General features: G+C 52.0%; 1 protein-coding gene across 1 annotated transcript; it reads left to right on the top strand.

The window, feature by feature from the left end:
- Window positions 1-1652: 1652 nt before the first annotated feature.
- On the top strand, window positions 1653-22353 carry FAM83D (family with sequence similarity 83 member D). The gene is made up of 4 exons (XM_042980409.1): window positions 1653-2147; window positions 13352-13519; window positions 17716-17840; window positions 20924-22353. The coding sequence occupies exons 1-4, from the start codon at window positions 1671-1673 to the stop codon at window positions 21912-21914; spliced, it is 1761 nt and encodes a 586-aa protein (XP_042836343.1). The 5' UTR covers window positions 1653-1670; the 3' UTR covers window positions 21915-22353.
- Window positions 22354-23966: the final 1613 nt, after the last annotated feature.

Here is a 23966-nt window from a genome sequence, read left to right as displayed (position 1 = left end):
GGTAGAGAACCGTGCTCTCTTGGATCCTCCTGGATCACATTTACGAAGAAGCACTTTACAGTTGTATATTTACTTTCTCATTCACACAAAGAAAACGTGGCCTGAGAGCTGACTATTGGATTTAGTGCTGTGGAGCTCCTCATGACCTTGACAAGAGGTTTTGGTCGCGCAGGGGAGGCACAGCCCCTTCGACTAGTTCAAGAAAGAATGGGAGGAAAACTGGAGACAGCCAAGTAGAGACAACTGGTTTCAGGTTTTATGCTATAAAAATAAGCAGAGAAATGGAGGGGAAACTCTAGAGGAAGGTCAAGAGAAAGTTGATTTAAGATGAAAAATACTCCTGGGGCGCCTGGGTGGCTCCGTCGGTTAAGCGGCCGACTTCGGCCCAGGTCATGATCTCGCGGTCCGTGGGTTCGAGCCCCGCATCGGGCTCTGTGCTGACGACTCGGAGCCTGGAGCCTGTTTCGGATTCTGTGTCTCCCTCTCTCTGACCCTCCCCCATTCATGCTTTGTCTCTCTCTGTCTCAAAAATAAAATAAAACGTTAAAAAATATTAAAAAAAAAGATGAAAAATACTCCAATATCAGTATGCTGAGAGGAATGAAGCAGTAAAAGAAGGGAAACTGATGATCCGGGAAAGAGCATTGCTGTAGGGATACAGGTTACTAGCAGAGGGGCTGGTAGCTAATGCCCCAACGGAAGGATTGGTGTTAGGCTCAGGGACAGTTCATTGGTAGTAACAGAAGGCCCAGAAGTGGGCGGAGATGTAGACGGGTAGGTAGATGTGATGGCAGCATGTGGTTCTCTCTGGTTGCTTCTATTTTCTCAGTGAAATACGAAGCAAACGCTAAGAGTAAGAACGAAAGGAAAAGGTAGGGTGACTGAGGGAAATGTAGGCTAGCAGTCAATCTTCAGGATCCACTTGAGACTGTGAATTTAAGGCACCGACAGCTTGGTTGCGTAGTCTTTCCCCCAGGACCGTAGGGCTGCCCAGGTGCAGGGGAAAGTAGGTGAAGAGTGGGGTTTAACCAGGGTTGGGATTTTGCCAGGGCAATAACTTGATGGGCCGAGAAAAGGAAAAGCTACCTGAAGGTGTAATCAAAGCCAGTATTTTTTGAACGGGTTTACGAATGATTTAAATGCAGGGGATTACGGAGACAGGACTGGTCAGTCACGCCCAAGCCCGGAGTGAGAGCCCGGGAGCAGCGCGGCCAGCAGGGGGCGCGCTAGGATGGAGGGGGCCGGACTCTCAGGCTTCAGTTCGGGATCCGCTACCTGCGCCGCGGCCGGGTCACTGGGGCTCGTTACTCCCTCTCTCTAGCTGACCCTTAAGAGCTCGGCTACCCGCAGGCCCGGAGCAGGAGCAACTCATCAGCGTAGCCGTGGAGCCGCCACGTTGAAACCCCACGGAGCGACCCCAGAGTTTGGGCTCGGTCGCCGCCGGCAGCCAATGCGGAGGCGCGGGGCGGGGCCGGGCCGCGGAGCAGCCAATCGCACATCAGGGGGAGGGGCCGTGGTGGCGTTCGCAGCGCCTGGATTCCGCCGTTAGAGGTGGCAGCCAATGAGAGGGCCGGGACGCGGGCCGGTTAGATTCAAAGGTGCGTATAAAGCTGCCGGCACGCCCGCGCTCGGCCGACTCTGCAGCGGTCCTGTTCTGTCCGGTCTTCGCAATGGCTCTGCGCCTCGAGGGTCCGGACGAGCTGCCCGCCGCCTGCCTGTCGCCGTGCGGGCCGCCCAACCCGGCCGAGCTGTACAGCGAGGCGCGGCGCCTGGCGCTCGAGGAGCTGGTGGCGGGCGGCCCCTGTGCCTTCGAGGCCTTCCTGCGAAGAGAGCGCCTGGGCCGCTTCCTGAACCCGGACGAGGTGCGCGCCATCCTGCGGGCGGCCCAGAGGCCCGGTCAGGAGGGCGCGGCGGCGGGGGCCGAGGACTCCTTCGGCTCGTCGCACGACTGCTCGTCCGGCACCTACTTCCCCGAGCAGTCGGACCTGGAGCCGCCGCTGCTGGAGCTCGGCTGGCCGGCCTTCTACCAGGGCGCCTACCGCGGCGCCACGCGCGTCGAGGCGCACTTCCAGACCCGCGGCGCGGGCGCCGGCGGCCCCTACGGCTGCAAGGACGCGCTGCGCCAGCAGCTCCGCTCCGCGCGGGAGGTGAGCGCCCCGGCTCGGGGCCCGGGGCGGACGGGAGGCCCTCGGAAGAATGGAGCGCGGGGCCGGGTGGTCCCGGGGGCCCCGACTCGCCCCTTCTGCGTGGCTTCGCTCGGATCACTGATCACTCGGCCGCTCGTTGTGTCAGGGACGTGGGGGGGAAGCCGCAGTCCTCAAGGAGGAGCATTGTGGCCGAGGTCCAACTCCTGACATTCACATCCCCTGGGGGAGGGGACCAGAAATACTTCTAGTTCCACATTTTAGTTAAAACCAAACGAGAGTGCTAATTTTCCTGGCTGCCAGCCAACACTGGATCCCATCTCCTAAGAAGTAAGTGCGTTACCTAGGGAAACATTCCAGAAAGATTGTACCCAGAGACAACTTTGGGGCTTAGGAGTCTGTTAATTGCTAGTCACCGCCGCGTGTCTTATCTTGTAGAAAGCCAATACATTCCAGTGGTAAACTGAGAATCCTGCCTCTTTCCGTCCTGCCATTGACCAGAGAAATTGCTCTCTCTCTCTCTTTTTAATGCTTATTTATTTGTGTGTGTGTGTGTGTGTGTGTGTGTGAGAGAGAGAGAGAGAGAGAGAGAGAGAGACAGAGACAGAGACAGCGACAGCGAGTTGGGGGAGAGGCAGAGAGGGAGACAACAGAATCCGAAGCAGGCTGCGCGGGCTCTGAGCTGCCGGCACAGAGCCTGATGGGGCTGGAACCCTCCAACCGGGAGATCATGGACCTGAGTGGAAGTCAGACACCCAACCTCCTGAGCCACCCAGGGCGCCCCAGGAAATTGCTCTTTCTGTGAATGAGACGGGCAGATACCCCTGCTTTGGGTCATCTCTCTTCCCAGTGGGTTTTGGTGCTGTTGTCTTGACTCTTAGAATGGGTGGGGTGGGAAATCTCGACTGCAGCAGGGTGCTGGGTACCTAGGGGTCTGCGAGAACGTAGCACCAGGTGAGTGGGGTCGGACACCCTAGTCTAGAGCCGTAGTTAGCTGCCACCTTGCTTGCTGACTGGCATAGTGCCCATCTTCCTAGCGGCCGCCTGTGCCAGGAACATGACAGGTGAAGCCCCAGGCCATGGTTAGACTCAGGAGGGCTGGTACCTGAGTGTATCTGTGGCTTATGATATCTGCATCATTCTGGCGGAAACAGTCAAGCCCAGGAACAAGCCCAGATTCTCACCAGTGTTCTTGATGCTGCCTGTTCCTTTCCTGCTGGTGGGGTTGCAGTGGGTAGAGGGTAGTGTGGGCTAGGGCTTTGCTTTTGGGGGGTTAGGTGCAGGCTCCAGCTACGCTGGTATCAGCCGTGCAGTGCTTTGGGTGTGCTGACGGTCCTTTTGATGGAGCAGACACTCGAGAAGAGTAAGAGGATGGAAAAAGGCCTGATGGTGGGGTGCATTTCCAGGCTTGCCTCCAGGAGGGAATTTGGGCACTTGCAACTTGAGAAAAGCAATGAATAGGTCTCCATGAAAGAGAGGAGAATTGCCCTAACCTCTTGCCCAGCTCCGTTTCTTAGTGGTAGTGAAGGGATTCTGGAGCTAAGGCCAGAGGGAAAGCTGCCTGTCGACTCATGTGCTGGCCTTAGAAGGGGCTCGAGGCTGGCCCTCAGCCACCCTTTTGTCCTGGGGGCATTCTGTAATACTGGCATTCCAGGGTAGAATGTCCTGCCCTGTTCTGTGCCCCAGTCCAGCCACACACTCACATCTTCGAGATGCTGTATTTGGAACCTGGGCGATTTTAATGGTGAAAGGTGGTACATTACCTTTAGATCTGATTAATATTTTCAGTGTCTCTGCCGGATGCCAAATTGCTTGCTCATTTGGCACCTACCACGTATTGGATGCTGTGCCAGGGGCTAGGGGCCGCAGGTGAAGGGCATGATGCTTGCCGGACACTTGAGAGTTGACAGTCTGCTGGTGGAATGGGTGGGGAGGTGGCTACAGATAGAGACGTTGGAGGAAGAAAGAAAGCAAGCCTCAGGAGAGGTGGTGACCTTGGATCTGGGTCCAGGAGGATGCGTGGGACTTGCCAGGCCAGAGGGTAGAGACTGGCCCAGAAGTGTGAAAGGACCTGGCATGTTTGGAGGCAGCCAAGTTCCTCACAGCTTGAACAACGAGTAGGCAGGGTTAGTGGTAGAAGGGGAGGCTGGAGCCATGCTTTGCCCGCTAAAGAGCACTGGGGAGCCATTGAAGGTTTTGAAGGAGGAGCATGATCAAATTGGCGTTCCTGAGCAGTCATTCTGGTGGGAGCACAAGGGAGCCCGGGTTAGAGAGGGCCGAGGCTGGTGTGTGGGGTGCCTGTAAGGAGGATGCCATAGGGATTTAGCGACCAGAAGAGGGTGTGTGCTAAGGCAGTGCTGTGGAGTTGGGCAGGGGAAGTTTTAATGGCAGGACTCGGTCATTCGTTGGCCTGGGAGGGAACAGGAGAATGAGCAAGGCCAAGGAGAACACGGGAGAGGCAGGGTTGGGGAGGACAGAGGTTTTTTTTTTTTAGCTTGGTGGGCAGTGAAGCTACCAAATTAGGAGGAAGAACAAGGCCGAGAGTGGGGACCCGGAGACGGGTTGGATTTGAGACATGCTAACCTTGAGGCCTCATCCCCTTTACTTTAAAGAATACGATAATGCTCTGCGAAGCAGGTAGTCCCGAGGTAGGTGCAGTTATCCCCACTCCGCAGGTGATGGAGCTGAGGCACGGAGAAGTTAAGTTGCCCCGAGGTCACATAGCTGGGGAAAGACAGAGCCAGGACTCCCAACTGAAGTACGGCGGCCCTCAGCCCCCGACAGTCCCAGCGCTCGGCCTGGTGCCGTGCAAGGATTAGGCGCTGTCTCCGTCCTCAGGTGGACAGGGCCTTATGGGGGTGATATCATAGCGAGCTAACCGGGTGGCCCCACCAGAGCTGCGGCTCGGGGTAGAGTTGCGCCTTGTGTGCACAGGAGTGGCTGCGTCACTCCGGCTGCGTCCTTTGAAGTTCAGTCCCTGTGACAGCAAGGACGCTGACGATGCCGGTCCCGGGCTGTCTCAGGATGAGATGAAAAGCTGTTACGCATCTGTATCCTGATGGTATGCTTGAGCCCTTGCAGTGGGTCAATTTCTGTGCTGCACCCTTTACCTGGATTCTCCCATTGAACCCTCCCACTGTTAGGAGGAGGCCACAGGTAAGAAGAGACCAGGCCCAGAGAGGTTAAGTAACTTGCCCAAGATCACAGAGGTAGCCCGTCTGCCTAGCTCCCAAGCCCATGCTCGCAATCTCTGCTCCCCGAGGATTCCCTGGCATGAGAGAGGATTGGCACCTTGGCAGTTTTCAGCGACAGGCTGAAGGTTTTTAACAGTTTCTGAAGATTGGGACTTTTTATTTCCTCCTTGCATATCCTATAAACAGGAAAACGACTAGGACAGGACGAATACTTCCTGTCCGTTTCGGGAAGAAGACTGGAGTGGTCAGGATACAGGCCCAAGAAACCGGGGTCACCTGGGAAACGGAGGTGTCTAATCCTAGCTTTGCAGCCTGGACGGAAGGTTTTCGGACAGGTTTCATCCTCACCTGGGACCTGGGCCGCATGCAGGGTGTCTGGCAGGGAGAGGAGAGGCGGGGCAGAAGTGACAAAATGGTCTGAGCGATTCCGCCTGCCTTTCCAGCGAGTTCTTGTCCCAGAGTAGGTGTGACCGGGGCTGGGAGTCTGCCAGGCCCTCCACTGGCTCAGTTTCCGAGCGCCTTTCAAAGCGTGGGCATCCTGCCACGTGAGTGAGGGACGGCGTTGAAAAGACACATGATGTATGTGCAGCCTGGCTTCTGAATGCAGGCTGACTGCTGACCTGGTCGAGCTCCACCAAAGCTGGAGGAAATACTGACTGCTTTGGACCCGAGAGCCAAGATGTTGGCTTCCCGAGGGAATTCTAGAATAATTTTGAACCGAACAGGATTTTTCCCTGACACACCTACTCTGGAGCCTTTCCCTACATTACTGAATTTGTCGAGGAGACATTTTTTTCTTTGCCTCTGCTGCCCTGTGAATCAGCGTGTGGCTGGGCCCCACCTCCCCAGGGGTCAGGTGGGAGTGGAGACCTTCCCTGGATGTGCTGCGTGCCCCCACTGGTGATGGGTTTCTGTGCTGGCCCTTGGGGTATCTCTGGGTTTTGAATGGGAGTTCATGGGCAGAGCCCATTCTGGAGGTTCCACACTCCTCAGGCATCCTTCTTACCAGCTGCCCGTGTTCCAGAGAGACACCTGCGCTGTGACGCGCCCTGGGGCATCCATTTGATAACCTGAGCATTGGGAGAAGTGTCACTGTGTTGACGAAGAGTCCTGCCAGGAGTGGCTGCTGAGAAATCTGGCCGAGGCCCCTGATGTGCGTGTGGATGTATCAGAACTAAGGTGCTCCTGGTCTTGTTTAACGCTCCTCTGAGTTTCAGTAGAATCTGTGCAGTGTGATCAGTTCCTGCTCCGGATGCCCCAGTCAGCCCGGGGCGGGCTTTCTCAGCATCACTCTGCCGTGGATGTTTTGGACCAGATCACGCTCTGTCTTGGAGGGCTGTCCTGTGCCTGGGGTGCCCAGCAGCCTCCCCGGGCCCCGCCCACAAGATGCCAGAAGCACCATCCCCGGCCAAGAGTCGTGATGTTCAAAAAAGTCTCCCAAGGGGGGTTGGGGAGGATAGGGAGCTATTGCTTAAAGGTTATAGAGTTTCTGTTTGGGGTGATGAAAACCTCTTGGAAACAGATAGTGGTGATGATCGCACAATGCGGTGAACGTAATTCATGCCCCTGAAAATACACTTGAAAATGATGAAGGTGGCAGATTTATTATCTATTTTACCACAATTCAAAGAAATTGCCAGATGTCCCCTGGGGAAGAAAATTGTCCCTGGTTGAGAAGCGCTGGCCTAGAAAGCCTGTCTGATGCACAACTTTAGGCTGTGCCTCACCAGACAGGGTGGCTGCTTTTTATCTCTTCCTTTTGGTTTTATGAGTCAGGTGAAGGATTTTGGAATTGTTAGCCACTTCATTTCTTTCTTTTTATTTATTTTTTATTTTTTTTAAGTTTACTTATTTTGAGAGAGAGAGAGAGCATGAGCAGGGGAGGAGGAGGAGGAGGAGAAAGAGAGAGAGAGGGAGAGAGAGATTCCCAAGCAGGCTCTGCACTGTCAGTGCACAGCCCAATGTGGGGCTCAAACTCACGAACCGTGAGATCACGACCTGAGTGGAAACCAAAAGTCAGCTTAACCCATTAGGCCGCCCAGGTGCCCCTATTTTTTATTTTATATTTTTTCAAGTAGGCTCCACGCCCAGTGTGGAGCCCAGTGTGGGGCTTGAACTCGTGACCCTGAGATCAAGACCTGAGTTGAGATCAAGAGTCAGACACTTAACTGACTGAGTCACCCAGGTGCCCCTCTTTTTTTTTTTTTTTTTTTAAATTACGGTAAAATACACGCAAGTCGATTTGCCATTTTAACCATTAACTGGGCTTGAGCACATTCACATCGTGTATCTGTCTGTACCATCTGTCTGCAGAATGGTTTCGTGTTCCCTGACTGAAGCTCTGCCCCCGTGGAACAGCCACTCCCACTCCCTCCTGCTCTCGGTCCCGTAGCCACCTTCTCTGTCGGCCGGTTCCTTCCTTCACTGTTTCCAGCTGGCGTCCATCAGGCAGCAGGGAAGCCACAGGATCATCCGGATTCCTTTACAGATACAGGATTATCCGGATTCCTTTACAGATACAGGATCCGTTCGCTCGCCAAAAAAGTACTGGGTATGCGGGCTTTCTAAAGACACTGATGCAAACGATATAGCCTCTGGAGGGGAATTTGACCATATGCAGCAACACTTCAGTTGTATTTACGCATCAGCCTAGCAACTCCACGTGTGTGTGTCTGTCCCAAAGAGAACACTGGCAAAAACACGCATAGACGCGTGTAGCAGGCTGTTTGCGGCACTACTTACCATAGCAAGAGGCTGGGGGAGCTGAGATGTCCTTCAGTAGAACGGATGCGTCCCCAGAGTGGAGTCCCCTGCGGCTCTGAGAAAGCAGTGACTAAGTGTCTAGGGCCGCACCGACCAGTGAAGTCACCGTTAGCCACCAGTGGCAATTTCAATTTATGTGCATTCAAATGAAATATGAAAAACTCAGTTCCTCTGCCTCACTAGCTATATTTCAGGTGTTCAGTCTCCACCGGTGGCTAGCGGCTGCTGTGTGGATGGCACAGACCTAGCACGTTTCCTTCCTCTCAGAAGCTTGCATTGATGAGCACTGCTCTAGAACAGCGTGCATCACATTCTGCCTTGTAATCTACAGGGGGATGTGAACACACACACACACACACACACACACACACGTACATAATACACATTCTTGTTTATAGCAAACAAGTATGTACATACATGGGCCTAAGGCAGCCTTCTTTATATTCAAGAAAATGGAAGATGAACCAAAAATGGATTGAAGTGATTGTAATGCAGAAGGAGGAAGGGAAAGGAGAAAAAGGGAAGGGACAAGGACGGAAGCTAGGTGTCTCTGAAAGCACCCTGTTTTGTAAATCGGACGTCGGAGCCAGGTAAATGTTTTACGTAATTATCAATAACTCAGAATGATAGCCCCCTAAGTCCCCCAAGCCCCTCTGGATGCTTTTTCTTTCTGAAAGCCCAGCGGGCATGCGTACTTCACGCTGGGACACGACGGCAGCCACGTGGCTGCCACCGTGGCCCGCGAGCAGTTGGCGCGCCTTCCCGCCTCCCGGGAGAGCCGCTGTGCCAGGCTGCAGACGGAGGCCACGCCAGCACCTTAGTCCGGCACTTGAATGGTTAATCGTACACTGACAGCCCATGAAACCGAGAGAGACCAACTCGCACAGGCAAGGTTAGGGTCGACCGTGGACATTTGCTTTGTTTCTAACTCCGGAAGATAATGCCAAGTTAACTTAAAAATTTTTTAAGACATTTCAAGGAGATCGTTTCTGTTCTATTTAAAACCTGTAATGAATGGGGAGAAAAGAGGTCTCTTGTTTTTGAGCGAGACCATCTCCAGAAGAGTAGGTGGGAGAGCACGGGGGACCTGGAGGAAATGGGTTTGAGAGCCATGTGGTCCGCGCGAAGAATCCAGTTGCCGGGCTGGCATTGGCCACCGCCCCCCCCCCCCCCCCCCCCCCGGGCAGGTTGACGCGTCATTGAATGTGCGCAGACCTCTGGCAAAATTCCAAGCGTGTTGCACACGTGTCCTTGCTTTGTGGCCGTGGGCGGGAAGGGAGGGAGACCGTGGCGGACTTGGGGCTAAGACACACAGGCTGCCGTGTGAGGGCTTCCTGTGTGCCAGGAGCCATCAGGTGCCCTCTCTGGACTGAACCCACTGCAGCCGCTACCGGATCGGCAGTAGTATTTGCAGGCGACAGGAGGCAGCGACACCTAGGTACCGCGCCAGCGGGCACGGGGTGCTCGAAAGCGGAGGAGCTGGCTTCCGCGTCAGGTCCGCCTCTACAGCCTGTGCTCCCAAGGTTTCCTGATTTAGTCCGTTCTGGGTTATTCGGCGGGACCGCCTGCAGAGGGAAGGTGCCCATGTGCTACGGCACTCCACACTTCCTGAACGTTCGTCCTGTGAGCTGTTTCGTGTTATTAGTAATCCTCCTCCGACGGGCTCCATCCCATGTCCTTTGTGAAATATTCCACTGGTCCCTTCAGGATGTATTCCAAGCTCTGTCCCTTGAACACTGAACCTCAGGCTTGTTTGGAATAATATTTAACCCTCTTCTAATAGGTGGCTCTAGAGTCGCTCAGGCCGGGGTTGAGACTCCAGCTCCTGCATTTGTTTAAGAATATCCCTACGAACGAGTAACCTAGCCCCTCCAAGCTTTATTTTCCTCATCCGTAAATCGGAGATAACAATTACTGGTGTTTTGAAATCTCTAGATCTCTCTTTAGAGCTTTTGTGCAAGAAAGCAAATGGAAAAGCTCCCAGGTCACGTGAAAAATGAACGTGAATAGAGTGTCTGCTTGTCCCCAATACACAATAGCGCAGTGGTTGCTACTGTGTAACTGTGTGTGTCACTCGATCCCTTGGTTTAAATCATCAAGGAGTAGTTGCAGTGACTGTGGCGGTGGTGGGGGGCACCTTTGAGGATGGTGTGGGGCTTGACACAGTCACGGCTGCTCTAGATGTGGCTGGAGATGTGCAGGAACTATGGGGTACTGGGCGGCAGACCAGCCAGCCGGGCTTCTGGCGGCTAGATGTTTCCTCCTGTAATGACTGATTTGCACATAGTTGCAGATGGGGGTCGACCTGGAACAGACTCTCAAAAGTCACCTCTTGCAGAGCTTTCTAGCCCTAAGAGATCGGGCAGGCTCTTGGCGGCACAGGCTGGGGTAGGCAGTGCCCACAGTGGCCGTGTGGGGGCTTGATGGGCACAGGATGCCCCCTTTCCAGATGCATCTCTCCTTTGTCCATCCCGCATGATATCTCAGGGAGTGGCAGCAGGGACCGGTTCCAAGTCTGGGCATCCTTGCAGGGCCCAGAGACCTGTAGCAGGAGCCCCAGCACCTGGGAGACAGGTCCGGCCTTGGAAAGCAGACACTTGGCTGGCCAGCGAATGAGTCCAGGCCATTGCTGAGCTCAGTGAGGAGACTGTCCCTTGAGAGATTGGAGAAGCCCCAGGTCTCGTTGAGTCTGCAGGACTTGGTTGCACGGGGCTGGAGTGGGGAGAGTACAGGAAAGCAGGGGTGGGGTCTTGAAGGAGGGAAGGTCTTCGTGCTCATTGCTTTCCTGCGCAGGGCTGTGCCTCCGTCGCAAACCTTTCAAGAGTCCCGCTCTAGTAAGAGAGGGAGGGGATGTTGGGTCCAGGGGGAAGTTAGGGAGGGAAGCACTTGCACCCACCTTCTTAACACCTCGCGTCCCGATCCAGTTATTTTCAACACCCACAGGAAAGGCTGGGGCTTTAACACCAAATAATGAAACCAATGACAAATTAGAGACTTACTCACCACCTAACAAAGGTGGCGTTTGTATTGTTTGGTTCAGTGGTGAATCAAAGCCCAGTTTGGCAGGCCCTGCTCCTGCGTCCCTGCCTCCAGCAACCCTCCAGCCCTCTCTAAGCCAGCCAGCTGGGCGGGGTTTTCTGTCCCTCCCACGGGGAGTCTGGGTGCACGTCCATGCGCTGCCTCTGTCCCCCATTGGCCTGGGTTTCTTGAGGACAGGGACGGAGCCTGGATGTGTCTTCCTCCAGCTTTCTCTCGTGAGCTCTGCGCTCATTCCTACACGAGTGTGTTCAAAACCTCTGTGGAGGTGTCACCGCCTGGTTTTACCGCCTGGCTCACCCGTCTGTCTCTCAGTCCTGTCCCGCTACTCCCCATCACGCACACTCTCCGTTCCGGCCACGCTGGCCCCTGCCCCATCATTCCCTGCCTCTTCTGCCGCCACGTGGCTTCAAGACCCTCCCCTTCACTTCTCCCCTGTCAAGACTGCGCCCTTCTTCGTGACTCAGCTCAAAGGCCCTCCCCGCCAGGAATCCTTCTCTGCTCTTGTAAACATTTGAGGGCCTGGAGCGGGTCTACCGCAGCTTGACCATCTCCTTCCCACCTCCAAGTTCCCGTGATGTGATCGCCTCGTCCAGTGTGTATCATTCGGCCCCCCTGCGTGCGTGCGTGTCTTCCTTTTGCGGACAAGTCCGGCGTCTGTCACATTCTGTAGAGCCGTCTTTTCTGCCTGGCCCAGGCTTCGGCCTGCCATAGACTCTGAAGAGGCGCTGGCCGCAAAATGGAACGCCCGTCTCATGCCCGAGCTAAGCCCTTTCTGTCTTTGTCCCCTGCGATCCCGACAGCAGCCCCTTACATAGATGCTGTTACTGTCCATCTCTTCCAGAGAAGGAAACTGAGGCTCCGCAGCATGCCTCGGATCACATGGTGGTGAGCTGCAGAGCTGACATCTGTGACCAGGCCTCTCTGCCTTTTGCCCACGATGCTGTGTGACCTGGGGGTGGATACAACTCCAAATAAGATGCATAAAAGCACGTGGGAGGCCGTGAACTTCTCGAGATGCCACCAGTTCAGAAAAATCACGTGCCCGGGGGGTTGAGGCAAACCCTTCCCCAGGAATAGCTCGACAGCTGGGGCTTCATCAACACTGGGGAGGGGCAGGGATAAGTAGCCAGAGAGAAATGGATCTTCCCAGACTCCTCATAGCAGTGACTTCCTGGGAGCTGGCCTTTCAAGGTCTCTCCAAGGTCGCCTCCTGGTAGGCGAGACTTGGGGTGTTGGAGACAGACCACGGGATCTCCTGTTTGTCTCCGTTTGCTTCTTGAACACCCACGTCCTTGAGGGGTCATGACTGTCGGGTACTGTCTTGAGTCCTCTAGGGTCACAGAGATGAGTCTATCCCATTCCAGGGCCTCCGTCCCCATAGAGGAAGTGAGACCCATAAATAAATTACCTTAATGTTCGAAAAGGAGTTATGTGGTCTTAAGAGACACTAGTTTTCACTGTTGAAGTGAGGAGGAGGGAGACCCCCTTCCGGCCCAGCCTGCTGCAAACCGTGGCCCAGGGAGCCGTGGCCTTAGCTCGGGGCCCCAGCTCTGGCTTGGTGTGCAGAGACTTGTACTGAGTCTGCACATTCTGACACCCCACAGCCTTGGAGGGATTTCGCTGAGGGCCCCACTCTTAAACTTGCAAAGGGTGTAATGAGAGGCTTGGCGGCTGGAGCGATGCCTTCCCGTGGTGAGCTGTCTGGACTGGCGAAGGGAACCCGCGAACAGATACTTGAGGGGATTTTGTACCTTGTGCTTCCTGTAACGTAGTCATTCAGTTCTGACCACATGCCTATTTTGCAGACGCAGGACCAGACCTTGGGAACGACTGTAATTTGCTTAGGGCCGCATGGCTGAGGCATCTCGGAACTGTAGTCTGATGCCGAGTGTGGAAGATTGAGCAGCAGGCATGAATGGAGTGCTGCCGGGGAGAAAAAAGGACTGGTCCGAGGAAGCGTGGAGGACAGTGGCTAGGAGGCGATCGGGAGGGTCAGCTGGGCCAAATCCAGATGTGGCCTGAGTGTCTTTGGAGAAGGAGGTGTCTGCGGTTGGGGGCAAACCGATAGCGCAGAAGGAGAAGGGAGGAAGGATCCCGTAGGGTGGGGATCCTTTCCCGGCTCGGAGAGGGGCTCCAGAGTCTGGACGGTGCACCGTAAGCTGGTGTTCCCGTGAGCCGACAGCTTGCTCTTCCCTCTGCCTCACGCCATAGGTGATTGCGGTGGTGATGGATGTTTTCACGGACATCGACATCTTCAGGGACCTACAGGAAATATGTCGGAAACAGGGAGTCGCTGTCTACATCCTCCTGGACCAGGCTCTGCTCTCGCAGTTTTTGGATATGTGCATGGACCTGAAAGTGCATCCTGAAAAGGAGAAGGTTTGTGTTCCATGTTTCCAGTTTCTCCTTAATCAGCAGTAAGACTGAGCCTCTGTAACCTACATGATCTACATGATGGTGCAGGGTGGGGCGGGGGTTGGATCCCCATGACACGAGAGGCAGTGGAGGCTGTGGCCAAAGCCATTTGTCTGCAATCTCGCAGAAAAGAAACCACAGAGCCAGGTTTCAAACCTCGGCCTCCCCTGAACAGCCGGGAGCTCGGCTGTTGGCCGCACGGGGCTGCCTTGGAGGCGCTGCTTTTGACAGTAGCGCCGGCCCGGCCACCGCTGACGGAGCCCCTGCCCCGTCCTTGGCACTGTCCTGGGCTCCTGACAAGTGTTAGGCAACTCCGTCGTCACCGCAGCCCTGCCGGGTAAGTACCTGTTTCAGCGCAGACGTGGTGGCACAGAGAGCCCGGGGTCTGCCGCTGGAAAGGAGCGGGGGTGTGCCTCCCTCGCAGTGGGCCTGCCTCCAGCCCCGTGTTCCTGATCACCGTCACATGCTGCCTCTCCGTTCTCGCTGCTGTAAAATTAGGCTTTTCACGTCCTTTGCTCTGAGCATGACAGTAATTCAAACTGAAGTCTTTAAATGTACGGTTACATAACTCAGCCAGCTTGTTCTCTGTAGCAGAAAGAGGCAAGCGGCATCGTCGTATTTGTTATTCATCTTTTTCAATTAAGCAGCTTAATGTGAGCTGTGAGCTTTGGAACTTAATTCATCCACTTGGCTCATCACCTATGTGAGCACCTTCTCTGAGCCACTTAACTGTTCCAGGCGCTGGAAATAAAGCAGTCAGCAAACCGAACAATGCATTTGGGCTTCGGTGCTATAGGCTGCTTGCAGAGTGGACATCAGCGCGCACCCCCCCCCCCGACCCTGTTGTCAAGTAATCTGGTTTACAAAATTTGGCTATTAAACTTCGAGTTCTTGGTGGTCGTTTTCCCAAATGGGGAAACCGAGGATCAGGTTGTTGCTAACTTATCACGGCCGCTACAAAGCCAATTCCTGGCGGAGGTAGAATCGGAGCTTGGAGCCAGGATGAAATGAGCCAGCCGTGTGACCCGCACTCGGTTAAAGTACGAGGTCAGGGGGACCCAAGGCAAATGCATGTCAGGCGTGGAAAAGCACGCAGACATTCAGCCTGTGACTGCTTTTACACAGAGCCAGGGGAAGCGATGGAAGATGTGCTGTTTGACTCTGAGGCTCTCCCTGCAACGAGGGCTGTGTGCCAGCAGCAGGAGAATCAGAGTGGCTCTGGCCACAGCTCTGATCGTGAGATTGGCTTAGAGACAATCCAGTTATCCAATCCAGCATTATTTGCCGACTCACTTGCACAGTGTTGACTGTTGCCTTGAGGAGGAGTCAAAAGGAAGTCTGTACCTTTGACCTCAGCATTTCTTGTAGTGTCTTTTTTTTTTTTAAAGATTTTAGTTTTTTTAAGTAATCTCTGCACCCAACACGGGGCTCGAACTCATAACCCTGAGACGAAGAGTCGCATGCTCTACTGACGGAGCCAGCCAGGCGCCCCAATTTTTGTAGTGCCTTGACTTCTTCCTAGAGCAGCACCGTCTTCCCTGGTGGCTTCTCTCACCAGGACGTGTCTGTTGGTGAGTCTGTACCCTCCCCCAGTGGGGGCTGACATCTGCCACGCCCTCGCTCTGTGGCTGGTTCTGGACGCTGGGTGTCCTGTCTGTAAGCACTTGGTCACGTGTTTGTGCGTAGGCCCTCAAAAGCGCTTTGACTGCAGTCACAGAGGCCTGTACGACATTTGGGTAAGCACCGACGGAAAAGATGCAGAAAACTACACCTAAATGTGCCCACAGTGACATTTTTGAATGCCTGCTATTATATGTGGATCCTTTGAAACCTGGGTCAGGAATCGGTATCTCCTCCAGGAACCCCCTGCCCCACCTGCTCCAGGGGCACCTCTATGGAAGGTCCTAGTTTCTTTGTTTGTTTAATTTTATTTTGAAATAATGGGATTTTCAAAGGAATTAGCGATAAGGAGTTCCTGAATAATCTTTGCCCAAATTATCTAAATGTTAACATCTTATAAACCTCTGTGTAAATTTCAAAATTGAGATATCAATTTGATATAATACCATAATCTACAGACCTTCTAAGTCTCACTGATCATTCCACGAATGCCCTTTTTCTTATTCAGGATCCAACCCAGGACCGAATCTTGCATTAGTTGTCCTATCTCCTTAGCGTCTTCTCATTTGGAGCTGCTCCTCTGTCTTTGTCTTTTAGGGTGTTGGTGCTTTGGAAGAACATTAGCCAGTTTTCTGTAGGATTTGGGTTTGTCTGATGCTTCCTCATGGCTCAATTCAGATCATGTTTTGGTAAGACCACGGAAGTGATGTTATGTCATGCCATGGTGTTTTTGTTTTGTCTTATGTTTTTATTTTAAAGGAACAGTAGGTTCAGGGCGCCTGGGTGGCTCAGTCGGTTGAGTGTCCGACTTCGGCTCAGGTCATGATCTCGCGGTTTGTGAGTTCGAGCCTCGCGTCGGGCTCTGCTGACAGCTCAGAGCCTGGATCCTGCTTTGGATTCTGTGTCTCCTTCTCTCTCTACCCTCCCCGCTCATGCTCCGTCTCTCTCTCAATTCTTTTTTTTTTTTTTTTTTTTTTAATAAAAAGGGAACAATAGATTCACAGAAGTTGCAAAGGTCATACATAGAGGTTTCCATGTGTCCCTCACCCGGTTTCCCCAATGGTTACATCCTATGTGACTTCTAGTACAAAATCACAGCCTGGAATCTGGGTTTGGCACAACATGTGTTGACAGTTCTATGCCATTTTATCACATGTGTGCACCTATGGAACCCCCCCTGCCATCAAGATCCAGAACTGTCCCACCACTGTCGGGATACAGGACTATTCTATCACCACAACCATCTCCTTGCTCCCATTATGGTACCATCTGCTCTCCTCTCTGTGCCCTCCTCCTCGTTTCTAACCCCTGGAAACCAGTAAATTTATTCCCCATCTCTATAATTTTGTCATCTAGAGAACGTTCTATAAATGGAATCATATAGTATATGACCTATTGAGATTGGCTTTTTTCATTCTGCATAAGGCGCTTGAGATCCATCCAAATTATTGTATCAATTGTTAGTTCTTTTCTGCTGCTAAGGAGTGTCCTGTGGTGTGGTTGTGCCACAGTTTAACTGTTCACCCGCTGAAGGACTTTAGGATAGTTTCCAGTTTCTTACTATGATGAATAAAGTTGCTGTGAGTGTTTGTGCACAGATTTTGTGTGGATGTAGGTTTTCACTTCTCTGGATGATGTCATACCTTGTTTTTTGAATCACGCGTTACTTTTCTCTCCCTTATTCCCTAAAGGTAAGGAACATGCCTGATACCTCTATTGTCTCAAGGCTCAGCACACGGTAGGGACTTTCTTTGCTTATGGAATGAATGAGAGAATCAAACAAAAATCTTAAGCATTTAATTTGAATTGTGTCAGGTTTCTAAAGGCATAAAGCTGACGCTGTACTGATTTGTTCCAAATAATGCAGATCGTCTTAGTGTTTTACATACCATCGGATATACATTTATGCGGGTCATTTTCCAAGGATGATTACGCACTGTGGGGCCCCAGCGTATTACCGGAGTACCTTTTTGATAAATTCGTAGGAGATGTGACATTGTTGGTGAAGCCACATGTGATGTGTGTCCGCCTCAGAAGTCCCGTGTTAGAGAAGGCTCGTCCTGTTCCCCATACTGAGGATGGCATGGGGGTAAGTGAGGGTGGGCTGTTAGTCATTACTGATGCAGTCAAATAAGAGAGTAGGAGAAATCTCAGCTTAGCTCCCTTAAGCCTTCGTTAAAATGACATTTATTATTAGTGTGTTTTCTTTGCTGATTTTATCCCCCACATTCTGTTTCAATGTCATTTCTTGGATTCTGGCGTGTCAAAGAACGAGTGGCTCTTCTTTGAGAGCGCATGTACCCGTGAACCAAGAGTCTCACAAGTCCGTGTGAGAACAGGGCACACGAGAAGACGGACCAAGTGAAGTGACATTCGTCGAGTCCTGAGAACCGCTGGCTAGTGTGCGTGTGTGCCGTTACCGAAGGGGACGGGGGACCGCTCCTTTGCCACCTAGTGCGTCTTTTCGGGAACTGTAGCCCAAGCCCTCTGTCGTTTGCTCACTGGCCTGTGTTTCTTTTCCCCCTGTTCCCCGCCGACAGCTGATGACCGTCCGGACTATTACCGGAAACACTTACTATGCGAGGTCGGGGACTAAGATAGTTGGGCAGGTGCACGAGAAGTTCACACTGATTGATGGCATTCGCGTGGCTACAGGCTCCTATAGGTAAGTCTCTAGCCTGCCCGTGCTTGTGACTCTGAACTTTGTAGTGGGTGCATTTTAGATAAAGGAAAAGCTGCTTTTCCTCTCAACGTGAGCCTCCATGGCCGGGCGTTCTGGTAGGTGTGCATCTGTGCGTGTGAGGACGTCAGTCCGAGCGGCCTTTTGCAGGAGGTGGTTGGGGTGCGGGTCACCTCCCCTGCCCTGGGGGGCCACGAAACTAAGGCGTGGATGTTGAACCTTGCCTGGAGCCCCTGCCAAGGCCTGCGGTGGCCAAACTGGGGTTACCGGTGACAGGAGCAGTCTCAATTCCTGTTCCTTGGTCCCCCCCGCCCCTTGTCCCTGTTCACTTGCAGGTAAGGGTCATCACAGGTCTCAGCGTCAGTGTGGAGGGCAGAGCCGAAGCTGTTACCTTATGCTTAAATCCTTCACCTTCCTTCAAGCCTTATAACTTAGTGCTTTAGTCTAGAAAGTACTGATCCAGGTTTCTAGCCCCAATTTTGAAGTCTTAACTTGGCAGTGGTATCTTACGGTAGAGTGTCGTTGAATAGAGGGTGCAGATGATTGGATCATTGATTTTCACGAATCTCCAGAAGTTAAGATGCAGCGTGTTTACTTACGTGGCTCCAATGGCAGTGTGTCTGTGCATTCGATCGTCTGACAGTGTGCGTGAGGCATGTCTTGAGTTTAAAAAAGAAAAACTCATTTTTGGAGAAACGCGCATTCCCGAGTGATGATTGTGTCAGCCCTGGCAGATGTGCAAAAGGTTGTGGAAGCTGAGGGGGTCAGATCAAGAAACTCTTGGTGCCTTTCTTTTCAGACAGTACCATCATTGCTCAGAACAAAATTCACACTTCCTTGAGACTTCCTTTCATAAGACGTTTATAAATAACAGGAGGAGACTAGATTTTCACCCGAAGCAAGCTTTATCTGCGTATATAAACTTAGTCCCAAATGGTTTTTGGCCATCCTGAAATATCAAATATAAAAATTACCCTCTGCAAATGAGATATGCTACCATTGAGGATGATGATGATGATAGGTTTTTTTTTTTTTAAGTCTATTTATTTATTTTGAGTGAGTGAGAGAGAGACAGAGAGAGAGATTGAGTGGGGGGAGGGGCAGAGAAAGAGGGAGACAGAATCCCAAGCAGGCTCCGCGTTGTCCGCATGGAGCTTGATGCAGGGCTCGAACTCACAAACCATGAGATCGTGACTTGAGATGAACCGAAGAGCTGGTTAACCAACTGAGTCACCCAGATGCCCCGAGGATTATAGCTTCTATTTGTTGACGGTATTTTATACTCCTGGTGTTGGATAGGTGTCTTGTTTGCATGATCTCATTGAAGGTTTTCAGAATCTTTCTTCTGGGGCTTTGAAGGCAGCTCTCAAGGTAGAGACAGAGCTGACACTATGTTTCATGATCTCTCATTTAAAACATCCTATTCCTTTTTAAAAATTTTTTTAATGTTTATTATTTATTTTTGAGAGAGAGGGAGACGGAGTGCAAGCGGGGGAGGGGTAGAGAGAGGGAGTTACAGAATGCGAAGCAGGCTCCAGGCTCTGAGCTGTCAGCACAGAGCCTGACATGGGGCTCGAACCCACAGACGGCGAGATCATGACCTGAGCTGAAGTCAGGCTAAAGTCAGATGCTTAACCGACTGAGCCACCCAGGTGCCCATAAAACATCCTATTCCTGATACAAACTTCTTTATCAGTGGGGTGATCGGGAGTGTAGAAAGCTAGCTCAAACTACTTTATGCAAAATAGAATTTATTGAGTTCCATAACTTGGGAGTGTAGAAAGGTGCAGTTGGTTTTCAGTTCATCTTGACCTGGAGGGCATACATTGATCAGAATATTGTCTCCTGGTCCTACTTTTTTTCTAGTTGATCTTTATTCTCAGTCACGCTCTCCCTTTGAAGGCAAGGTCCAGGCTTACTTACATAGCCTTTAGTATCTCTCCCAAAGAGAGAGACTTTCTTTCTGCCTGCACTGGCATCAGTCCTTGAAGAATTACTTGGTCCTAGCTAGGTCACGTGCCCATCCTGGGTAGGTCCCTGACCCAAGTGGGTGGCATACTCTGGTCAGCCTGGGTCATATGTCCACCCCATTGTGATTGCAGGAAGTGCCTAAGAAGAAGGCTGGGGTGGATGGGGTTCTATTACTGGAGGAAGAAGAATGCCTGACAGGCAGGGCACATGGCCACTAATCAGCCCTGAATGTGCTACTGTTCCCCATTGAAAATGGCAGCACTGGCAGCACCTGGGTGGCTCGGTTAAGTGTCTGACTTTGGCTCAGGTCACGATCTCACTGTTTGTGAGTTTGAGCCTCGCGTCAGGCTCGCTGCTGTCAGCACAGAACCCACTTCGAATCCTCTGCCTCCCTCTCTCTCTGCCCCTCCCCCGTTTGCTCTTTCTCTCTCAAAAATAAATAAACATTAAAAAAAAAGAAAAAGAAAAAGAAGGGGCACCTGGGTGGCTCATTTGGTTGAGCTTTCAATTTCAACTTCAGCTCAGGTCATGATCTCACGGTTCCTGAGTTCAAGCCCCACATTGGGCTCCGTGCTGGCAGTGCAGACCCTGCTTCGCATTCTGTCTCTGCCCTTCCCCTGCTTGCACTTTCTCTCTCAAAATAAATAAAAATCTTAAAAAAGAAAGGAAGAAAATGGCAGCATGGGATCAGGTAGTAAGGAGCACTGCACTAACAGTCCTTACGTCCTGGGGTCTAGTCTGCAGTCTAGACCAGCTTCCCGCTGGGACATCACTAGCTAGTTTCATCACTTCTAAAATCAGGGTGCTTGCCTAAATCTTTTTGAAGCCCCTTCTAGTTTGTAGAAATGCTGAGGCTGTGGATGTCTAAGTCTCAGTGTGTTGGTTAAACAGTTGGCCTTTTTCTTTCTGTTACCGCATACATACGTTATGTATGGGGTTGGGGTGTTGAATTTACACCGGATGGTGGGTATGCTGTCACCAGAGTTGTGACTCCTGGAGCAGGATATCTAGGCTTTATTGTTCATTTTGACAGTGAGTAAACTAAGAGTGCTCATGCTTACCAGCTTCTGTTTGTTTGTTTGTTTTTAATCCTTAAGTTTTACGTGGACAGATGGCAAATTAAATAGCAGTAACTTGGTCATTCTGTCTGGCCAAGTGGTTGAACACTTTGATCTGGAGTTCCGAATCCTGTACGCACAGTCGAAGCCCATCAGCTCCAAGCTGCTGTCTGACTTCCAGATCAGCGGCAAGTTTGACCATCTAGTCGACAGTAAACCCCTGTCTAAGGAGCTCACGTTGGGCGGCCTGCTGCGCCTGCGGCTGTCTCGGCTCTCGAGCACCCCCAAGAAGGCTGAGCTGGGGTGTGAGGCCCCCGCTGAGGGCAGGGCAGAGGCCAGGCACCAGAACTGCGAGTCCTCCACCGTTGGCGATGAGGACGATGTCATCAGCTGCCAGGACAGACCACAGGGCAGGAGGAGGACGACCGATGCGGCCACCCAGACGGAGCCAGGAGAGGAGGTTCCAGCAGTGAGCACGAGCGACGCGGGGACACAAGCCAGCGTCACCACGGCATGTGCCGGGACCCAGACCGCGGTCACCACCAGGGTCGCGAGCTCCCAAGCTGTGGTTCGGTCCACGTCGGCCACCACCCAGACTGACGTGGACGAGAATGTTCTCTTTTCTCAGGGCACCCAGTCTAAAGAAGGGTCACCAGTGTCCAGGATGTCTGTGTCCAGATCTCCCAGTTTGAGGTCCTCCTCCTCTCTGTCTTCCCAGGGCTCTGTGGCGAGCTCCCTGGGCTCCCAGACGTCCAGCAGAGCCCCTGACTTTGTCCCCGCTGGACACGCCAAGTACTGGGGCGCCCCCCACTTGGATCTGTGCTTGCGAGACTCCTTTAGGAACTTGAATCAAGAGCGCCAGTTTCACTTTGCTGGTATCCGGTCCCGGCTCAACCACATGCTGGCCATGCTCTCCAGGAGAACATTCCTTGCTGAGAACTACCTCGGTTTTCACTCCGGAAACGTTACCAGAGCATCAGTGAATCTCCTGGCTGTGAGAGACACCGCGCTGTATCCCTCCTACCAGTGACCGCTCGGCGTTCAGCGCCTCCTGGTTCCATCAGGCGCGCGGTGCTGGTCCACCGAGCACCCTGCTTTACCGTTTGTTCACCTAACCTTTGGTCCCCCCGTTCTTCCCTGAATTCTATAAACTGCACATTATTTTATGTGCTTTTATCCTGTTCTTGTCATGTATAAACCAGGTGTTGGTTTTATGGTCGAAACACTATGGGTACAATTTCTTTGCACGACTTTAACTGATATCTCTTAAAGAGAGTGTTTGGGGTTCTCAGGTTCATTCAGGTAAGAGATAAAATGTGTGCTGTGTTTTTTTAGATTTGTGTGCTCTTCTGTTTTAGAGATTTGAACACTAGGTCTTATCAAAATCCTGTTTAGAAAAAACTTTCTTATTGTCTGTCTCTTCTTCAGGTATCTGTGTTCTTAGGATTAAATAAATACAACCAACTTTTGTTTGGTGATGGCTTGAGTGTTATTTTTCCCCGCTCTTTTCTTTTTAACCCTAGGTGTGTGTCACAAGTAAACGCACATAACAGCTATTTCTGCAGAATTTTTTAATAGAGTTCGGGTGGGGAAGAAGTAGATGACCCAGATTGTTAAGAGAAAATACCCACTTAAAAGTTAGAAGACCTAAAGTAAGTTTCAGGGTCATGCCTTCCTCAGGGATAGGAATGTTGGCGTTACTATCCGTATAGTTTGAATGAGGGAACTTGCCAGGACCTGCAGGTCTTTTCATGTGCTCTGCTTGTCTTTTCTTGAAAGAAAAAGCTTGAGCCCTTTAGACAAGGACCTTGGTTCTTTGCTTCTCTGCCAAAGGCGGCCTTAGTGTGCATTCCCGGATTCATCCCTGATATTAACTCTAGTGGCCCCATGGGCCCAATTTCATCAGATGGGTGTACTGACATTGATTTAGCAATCTAATATCCTGGAGTAGGGGCAGAAGAGGACACTGACAATTATCCCAGATTCCTAGTTCGGTGGCAGGCGATGCAACTGGTTTCTACACCCTGCTAATCAGGATTGGTATGGCTGTGGAATCCTGTTTTTGTCCAGTCTCATTTGTGTGGCCAGACCAGAGGAAGAGAATTCAGAGGTGGCTTCCTCCTTCTGATTCGGTCAAAGCAGCAGAGATCTGTAATAAGGGAGGGCGTTGTCTGCCACGTCGGCACGTTGCCGATGCAGCCGGTCATGAGCGCGCCTGCAGGTTTTCATGCATGCACCAGGCCTCCCTTACGGTCACCAGGTTATTTGCTGGATTCGTGCCTTAATCTGGGCCGCGAAGCCAGCCAGACAACCGGTTCCCGTCTGACTGTAAACAACTCAGGCCCAAGCCTCACACAGACATAGTGCTGGTTGAAACCATTTGCAGATGGAGAGAATTTCCTATATGCTGTCTCTGACCCTCGCAACCAAGTCGTGGCTGGACAGCTGTTATTCCCAATAAACAGGCAAAGGAACTGAAGCTCAGGTAAAGTGGCGTATTCTAGGTCACAAGGCTGATAAAGGCAACGAACACAGGTTTTCAGATTCTGAGTCTGGTACTTGGTTGTACGACTGTCTGTCTGCAGGGAGCGTAGAGGCATTACAGGGTGTACCTTGGGAAATGCAGTTAATCCCTGATGAGTTCAGAGTTAAAATTTAACCTGAGTGACAAATGTAGGCACATCTGAAATTTCAACTCAGTGTGTTCTAAGGAACTGCTGATAGGCGTTCGTACAAAAGGCTGTGCATCGGGGTAATTGAGGATAACTGAGTTTGGGAATTGATGGATCAAATAAATTTAAATGGGATGACTCGAGAGTTTTGAGAGAGGTGATGATCCCAGTGATTTTCTCAGAGGAGGGCAGGTATGTGGCCCATGACAAACTCATCTGCCCACAGAGTCCTCTTTCTGTGGAGTCGGACCCCAAACCATTATTCTCTGAAGGTGTTGCCAGTGATTAGAAATTAGAACAAGAGAAATATGGGATCCCAAGAAAATGGCCAGGTCTCTTGGAGTAAAGCTTTTCTGGCACTTGAGCGTGGAAAGATCATTCCGGGGCAGAGCGTGTCAGGGTGAGGTCTG

The sequence above is a fragment of the Panthera tigris genome, chromosome A3 (assembly GCF_018350195.1).
Source record: "Panthera tigris isolate Pti1 chromosome A3, P.tigris_Pti1_mat1.1, whole genome shotgun sequence".
Classification (NCBI taxonomy): domain Eukaryota; kingdom Metazoa; phylum Chordata; class Mammalia; order Carnivora; family Felidae; genus Panthera; species Panthera tigris.
The sequence above is the reverse complement of the archived record's forward strand: the minus strand, read 5'-3'. Positions and strand labels throughout refer to the sequence as shown.

What these genes read in the sequence shown, in the direction of transcription:
- FAM83D (XM_042980409.1), top strand. Translation starts at nt 1,671, where the DNA reads ATGGCTCTGCGCCTCGAGGGTCCGGACGAGCTGCCCGCCGCCTGCCTG. An exon ending in TGCATCCTGAAAAGGAGAAG is followed by an intron (nt 13,520 to 17,715) that starts GTTTGTGTTCCA and finishes CCCCGCCGACAG; the next exon opens with CTGATGACCGTCCGGACTAT. An exon ending in GTGGCTACAGGCTCCTATAG is followed by an intron (nt 17,841 to 20,923) that starts GTAAGTCTCTAG and finishes TTAATCCTTAAG; the next exon opens with TTTTACGTGGACAGATGGCA.